We start from the raw sequence: 7970 nt of genomic DNA on the forward strand, positions 1-7970 counted from the left end.
GTATAGGTAGGCCTATTTCAAATAAAATAATTTCAAATAGTATTTCAAAATACAAAAAAAAAAGGATTTCAAATACGTATTTCAAATACATGTATTTCAAATACTACCCATCTAAGTATATAACAGTAGAGCAGTGTGGACCATTGTAGCGTGACGTGCCTACAGCAGATTTCTACCCAGTTCCAATAGATGGCGGTAAATGGATGATGCTGACCGCCGTAAAACTCCGCGGAGGAACAAGAAGAGAGAAAGTCGCGCAAGCGCGTAGGACCACGGCGTTAGACAGTGGCGATCGATAACCAAGGAGAGGTCATATACGTCACACACTTGGGCACTGCGTTGTGTGGGCTGTTATGGCTGTGCCGTACTTTGGCTGGATGATGAAAGATTGATTGATGGGAATGTGTATGTGTGACTGTGATGTCGTCCACTCCTTCTTCAATGTACTCCTTGGCAATAACGCGGAAGATCAGGAGTAGTCAACATTGATTTGATAGATTTTCAACGTTATTTTAAGCGTTTGAGTCGGTATTTACATGTAGGTCTTTCTTTCTATGGCTCTGACTCTGCGGTATTATATTAAAGTTCACAAGCTTGTGGCTAATTAATTACACAACCGAGACATCCAACACTGGCAGGTGCTACATTGTCACTCATGAGTATTGCTAACATAACATTGTGATCCCGTTAAAGCCATTACAATGCCAGCTCGTAACATTGTGTCAAATGAGATTCCTCACAGTAATGTTAGATATTCCAGATTATCGAGTGATGATGACGGTTACATTGATTTACAGGTAAGGCTGGAACTGGAACCAAAAATGTCAATGCATGATTGTATGAATGCAGTAGTAGTCTCGTCCTGCATATATTTTAAACCTAATTGCATACTGTATAATTATGCAATTATGTATGCAGCATACATGAGTTTGAAACCTAGTTTGAAATACACAAAACAACAATAATAGGCTACTCTCAGTCTCAGTAACCATGCACATGTTTTCATTGTTTAGATAGTTGATTTTGAGATGATCTAGTTGGACACACACAAACACACACTTGATTGATTGATTGACATTTATATTGACAAAAATCCATATGAACATATATTTGTTCATATTATTATTATTATTATGTCAAAAGGATTCAAACTCTTTGTCAGTACAGAAATACAAAAGAATCAATAATAAATACAATACTAGACAAGTGAAACTGAAAAGAAAAAGAACCCTATCCAAAGAAATACTGTAGCCAATCACTGAGGGTGAATAATCCATTAAGGGAAATAAGTGATCACGAGTGAGTGACTGTCATATGATGAAATATGTCATACAGTAGCCTATGAGGTGGTAGTCACAGTTCTTCCATTAAATAATAGACTATAGCCAATACAGTCTTTACAAAATAAATAGGGGGAGAGAACAAGGAGAATAAAACATTCATGATCACACACAAAACACGGACAAGTGAACTAATGTGGTTTGTCATCCTCTACAGTTCAAAAGGGACCCACCCAAAGTCCCTTACAAAGCCATAGCATTGGCCGCTGTTCTCTTCTTCATTGGCTCCCTGTTAATCATCATTGGTTCTCTCCTCCTCGCTGGATACTTTGGGGTCAAAGTGAGTATACATTACAGCAGGGGTCTTCAATGTTTTCAGGCCAAGGACCCCTTAGCTGAGAGAAAGAGAAAGAGAGATGAAGCAGGGACCCCCAGATTCCAAATAGTTTCATCGTTTGAGTGCACAATCATCAGTGTATTTTGGATTCATGTCAATTTGTGTTATCAGATATGTAACCACTTGAACCCAATGAACCGTCAATACTTGTTACTTAATAAACTTGACCTTTCACTCTGTACTTAGTGTGCTCTTTTTCCCCTCTACACCAAACCTCTTTGCCGAAAATAGTCGATCTACAAGCTCACAACGCGAGGCGTTGTCAGCTTGTAGATCGGCTATTTTTGGCTAAAGTTCTCAGAATATGGACGTTAGGGTTCAAGTGGTTAATATTAAAAAGGAGAAAAAGGGTTTCTATCACACAAAGATTTGAAGGACCCACCTGTAGTAACTCTGAGGACCCCCGTTGAAGACACCTGCATTACAGTATGGAAATTAAACACCTTACGCCTAGTAACATTTATCAACCAATTTTCTTGTGTCTTGCTGTGTCTGTGAATTAAAAGATACATAATGTCAATATGTTTTGTTTTGTTTTGTTGTGTTTAGCACACAGACCGAACTGTGCCTGTGCTTATCATTGGAATCCTTGTCTTCCTACCCGGATTCTACCATCTACGGATAGCTTACTATGCATCAAAGGGCTACAGAGGCTACTCCTACGAAGACATCCCAGACTTCGATGATTAAGATGCTGCCAATCTTTAGTTAACCCAAAGCTTAACCATTTTCAGCCTGCCATGTCAGTCATTTATTGTAGGCTAATATATTCACAAATGTTCAGAAATGGCTAAAATAGATCTACAAGCTCAAGCTTAAGAATACTTCTACAATGTCCACGTCCCAGACAACGGCAATGTCACGTGACTCATGAGACCATTTGGTCCTAATTTGTTGGGGGTGGGAAAAACAATCACATTTCGGCCAGCCAGAGCATGCCTGCCTTGATCAGAAGCATGCACTGTCTGCTAAGCCACAGTGGACCTTGGTGTAGCCATTGCAGAAGTCTGCTGGAAATAAATATGCAGCATGGTGTGGCACCGTGCTGCAATAAAGTATAAAATATAGGGCTTAAGTGATTAAATTAACTTGTGTGTTGCTCATGCTGAATTATCAAAGTCGTGTTAGATAAATTATAATTTTAACAATTACTATAAACTGGCAGCAGATATAATTTGAGTTAAAGGATTTTATGTTCCTGTAATTTATTTCATAGCATTTTTTTTAATCATCCACGATTATTCCTTTTTGGTTTCCTTTCAGATAATCTTTACCTGTAAATTTTGTTTTAATCGTGGTCATCTTATTCTTAAAATGTGAAATTTGGCATTTTTAAATATTGTATGGTTTTTGTTTTGTTTTGGTAGGGATTTTGTTTTGTTTTGGTAGGGAGCTATCTTAGCTTACACAATAATTAGATTATTAGTTGATTCACTTTTATTTATACAGGTAATCTAAGAAATACCTGTGTTGCAATTTCCATAATCACAAATCACACCAAAGAAAACCAATGGTCTCAAATTAAAAGCAAATCTGTTTGTTTTGGGGAGTAACATGGTCATACATGTTAAAATTTGTCTCAATCCTGAGGAGTGACAGTTGTGTGATGGGTGACATACAGAGTACAGACACATGGTGGTGCTGGTGTATAGTTGGTTTACCTTCCAGAGATGTTCTGTCCGTCTCAATTCCAATAATTTAATCACCACATGGTTACTTTGGCCTATGGAAGTAAACTTTTTCAAGTGTGTAGAAGACGACCCTGCAGCCCTACATAAAATGCCTTTTCACTTGCAACCAGGCCTGGAATTTCGTCATGTTAGGGGCAAGGCCACTTGGCCTTTGGTGGTGTTCATTTTTTGAGGGCACAAATGCCAGGGCAGGCCATTAAAAAAATATATATTTTAGTCCATTGAAAGAATTTGTTGAATTTAAGGGTCAGGGATGATAACCTAATCTGCAGTGGAATAGATAAATGATGGCATTTACAATCTGATCCATGCTCAGCCCTACACCAATAAAAGTCACTGGATTGGTTGAAAGATGGGGACTCGGGGGAGTTAAGATTGACACTGGTGACACTGGTGTCTACTGTCTACAGTCTAATGTCTACATATTGACCAGAAAGAGACAGAGGAGAAAGTGGTACAGTCAGCTTGGGCATTAAAGCCACTGTGGCCTCAGGTCATGTCATATGTTTGAGGGGCACAAGGCCAAACTGAGGGGCAACGGCGGCCATGAAATTCCTGCCCTGCTTGCAACCTTTGGCTGTCGTATCTAGCCTGCAAATGAATGTGGGTGTGCTGATTGTACATACCATCTGAAGATATTATGTTATGTCTGTATTATATATCACATTTAAGTTAATATCATAGCTGATAATCCGTTCATGGAAGGTTTCTCCTGCTACTTTTACATTTATAGCATTATCTTTGCTTCATGAAGTTACAGTTATATGTCCTTGTTTTTATGGATAGTAATGACCACTTCTTATGCTTGCTTTTATGTCATACATTATTTGAAGTCCTTGTCCATGTATGGGACTTGCCAATAAAGAGCTTCTAATTCTTACATTCACTCAATACTCATTTGTTTTAGTTTTGTTTGGCTTTGAAATAGAAAAAGGTTTCCACCATAAATTTGTGCTTTTTTCAGGTCTATTATCGCCACCTTGTGGTGCTAAAGCATATTTCTATTTAAAAGATCTAATTCAGAACTAGAATTCAATAGGCCACCAAAAGGGCAAACAATATCACTATAAGAATCAATTTAGTAGCAGCATACTAGGGCAGTTCAACAAATTAGACCCCAACAGTGCTCCACAATTCCCCCGATGGAGGTAAATTATAATTATAAATGATGGTAACTGCCTTTTGCTGGCTTCATTTCCTTATGTTAGGCCTACTTGTAGTCTACTAGAGGGTCGCGGCCCTTCGGGCCGCTCCCATCTAGTTAAAAAAAAAAAAAAAAAAAAGTTAAAAAAAAAAAAAAGTTTAAAAAAAAAAGTAAAAAAAAAAAAAAGTTGTGGCGGAACTATTGTGCCGCAGCGCACGTTTCCGGTCGGACATATTTGACCGCCGGACGCACTGGTGGAGAGAAGTGACTGTTATGCCCAAGCCCCCAGAACCCTGGGGGCGCTTTGAAGCAAAAAGTACATGGTGGCCGTTTGAGGTATGGCAGTTGGGTCAACTATTCATAAATCTCATGAACGCGCCTTTTGGCTCCACCCCCTCCACTCCAGACAGCTGAATCCTCTGTTCCTCTCCGGAGCGGAGAACAGCGCACCTCGCCCTGACCGCATTAAACCAGGAAATAACCATAGCGACTTCTCCTTATTACTTAATATTCTGTGTTTATTAAATATAGATACCTTCCTGAATCTCTTAGTTACAACAACATTGTTCTTATACAACAGTTGGTTTACTCATTAGTATTAGTTATTACGATTTTAGCGTTTTGTCATGTTGACAGAGGCTGTCTGCCATTGACTTTGCATTGGGTTCTGAAAAGTCCGAATCAATTTTCTATCTTTTTTTTTAAATAGAAGCTTTACGTGAAATGTAAATGAAGATTTGCTATCAAAATGGCATTTAAATGAGATACATACATGGTTTGATAACCTACAAGTAGGCGAAAGCCATTTCTGAGTAGGCCTATGTCAGTGGGTCTGTCTCATGGTCATCATCCCAGTGCCACCCCATCCCTTGTTATGAAGAAAGGGGCCAAGTTTTACATCGTTCTCACATCATTTAACAAGCTTTTTGAATGACCTAATGAAATATGCACTCATGTTTGTATAGAGCAGAGTGCAGGCCATATTTAATGGTTAAATAGTTCCATAACACTGTTAAAGCTACTGAAAATGATCAAACTCTGTCTGTGACACTTACAAATGTGTAATGAAATGTATTCAGTTTGGACAAAGTGCATCTAATGTGGATTTCAAAGAATATCTCTATATGTCAACAGTACTGGCATCTAATAAAAAATACTCTATTTCAGACAGTATCTAGTATATGAATTGTATTTAAACGTGTTTCTGGAACAGAATACAACTCTAGGCTTGTCTAGAACAGACCAGTAACTTTAACTATGACACATTTCACCCAAGGAATCCATGCAAAATGCTAAGATGACCACACTGAATGACAACACAGGATGATATTGTAAACAATGGGAGAGATTCCAAAATACCACTTTTATCCAAAGCAAGAATGTATACATGATAGTTGATAAACAAGTGAGCACGCAAAATTGGAACTGGAGCATGATATCTATAACTTTAGATAAAGATTATAGAACTATATATTTTATAGTTAAAGTTATAGTGCTCAGTGTATGGCCCTTAAGATGAACAAAGGTGGACATACTGGAGAACACTGTATTTACATTCATTTACCTGTTACAAATGAAAACATTTGTTTTGTCAATAACCTTATTCTGCCAGACTGAAACTCAGAAGAGATAGAGTTTTAGGCCTACTTTAGACATTTTCCATCGCATTCTTTTAACACCTGTGCAGTCAAATATCTGTACCTATTGAATTAATCCCTCTGCACAGGTGTTGCACAGGTGCAGCATGTGATAAAAGATGATGAAACTACAACTATACCCGTCACACTCACAATACTAAAACGGCAAGTATACTACAATACAATTACAATAGCATCTAAATCAACAGGAATAATAATAAAATAACAAAACCTATTTCTATATCCCCCAAACCTTGCAGCCCCAGAGCCAAGTTCAAGTTCAAGGTCATTCAATGTTTGTCCCAGAAGGGCGATTGTGCTGCAAATCCGGGGGCAATTAACAAGGCCAGAAAATGGGTGAACAGTGAGATGGGGACATTTGTTAGAGGTTTGGGAGGGAGCATTGTTGCTCATCCTGACATAAAGTTTGACCACCCTGACCACTTTCTGGATGATGGAGTTCATTTTGCCCCTTTGGCAAATGATATATATTTTTTTTATATATTTTTTTTAAACAGTATTGTTCAATCCCTTAAAGCTACAATCTAGAGTGGGCGAAGTTGCCTCTTAAGCTTGTGATGCTAGTTGATTTTGACTTCTTTCTCAGGACTCCAAGCATAATTGGCAGCTTTACCTACACTACATTGTAGAATTGGAGACTAGAGTTTTTATTTTTAATTAAAAAAGCCCATAAAGTGGTCAGGGCACATTTCTTTATGTAAGGATTAAAATGTTAATGTAAACAATCCTATTTGTACCCATCTCACTGTTCACTCATTTTGTGTTGTTCTTCCTCCCTCCCTCCACCTCACCCTATATCCCTACTCCCCCTTCTGGTTCCTTCTCTTCTGCCCCAGCCAAACCAACCCATTGTCTTTGTCCTCTCCAAGCCCACGTCGGATGTGACTGCTTCTAATAAGCATATACACATATGGGGGATTTGCTGGTTTTATCTCCTACCAGGACCTCTAGTACTGATAGGTCTATCTCCCACTAGGACCTCTCTAGTACTGCTGGTTTTCTATCCCACCCATTTCCCTTTTGCGTCTGTTGTATTTTCTTTACTTTTATTTTTTATTTTTTTGTTAACTGAAAAAGAAAAAAAAAGTTTGAGTAGTAGGCAGCTTCAGGTTAGAAATACTGTTGATTCAATTTGAATCTGAAGAAGACTGGTGTGTCTTGCCTCTTTGGTGCTATTTTTCCAGTACTGTAAAAGTTTTGGAATTTGTCAAGGGTCCTGGAAGGTCCTTGAAAAAATAGCTATGTATTGTCTTTGGTTATTGATTTTGCTAATACCTCTGAAATTACAAATTAAACATGGGCCAAATTGTCAAATATTAGAGGCAGAAATTGTAAGGCAAGGCGTTGTGAGCATGTAGATCTGCTATTTTTACAATAGAACAGTGTTATACAAAATTCCTCAACTAGTGCTCGTCAGGGTGCCGGGTCCCCAGTTAAAATATGATTATTTTGTGAAAAATGTGTTGGAACCCTGTTTTAAAAAACATGCTGTCATCAAGCAAATGTGATGTCATTTTTGTTTGTCCTTTCACTTTGTACAGTTCTAAAGCCTAGTTTTAGTTCATTTCTGTAACCAATGCCTTGTAAATGGGCCTGATGTACAAGATAAACTACACCACTAAGATACCCATGTACCTGACAAAATACTTTGAAAGCGTTAAGTTTGTCCACAATTACAACACCAGAGGCAGCACCACAGATCACGTCCACCCAGAGTCAACTCAAACAATGGGTCAAACTCGTTCTTCTGCTATACCACCAAAAGTGTAACACCTTACCGAAGGCCTTAAAGGAGTGTAA

At 38.3% G+C, this 7970-nt stretch overlaps 1 protein-coding gene across 1 annotated transcript; it reads left to right on the forward strand.

The window, feature by feature from the left end:
* The first annotated feature begins 467 nt into the window (after positions 1 to 467).
* On the forward strand, positions 468 to 4227 carry tmem230b (transmembrane protein 230b). Its single transcript, XM_080738198.1, has 3 exons — positions 468 to 797; positions 1498 to 1620; positions 2227 to 4227. The coding sequence occupies exons 1-3, from the start codon at positions 702 to 704 to the stop codon at positions 2365 to 2367; spliced, it is 360 nt and encodes a 119-aa protein (XP_080594324.1). The 5' UTR covers positions 468 to 701; the 3' UTR covers positions 2368 to 4227.
* Positions 4228 to 7970: the final 3743 nt, after the last annotated feature.

This window comes from Nannobrachium achirus, assembly GCF_963921795.1.
Source record: "Nannobrachium achirus genome assembly, chromosome: 12".
Taxonomy (NCBI): Eukaryota; Metazoa; Chordata; class Actinopteri; order Myctophiformes; family Myctophidae; genus Nannobrachium; species Nannobrachium achirus.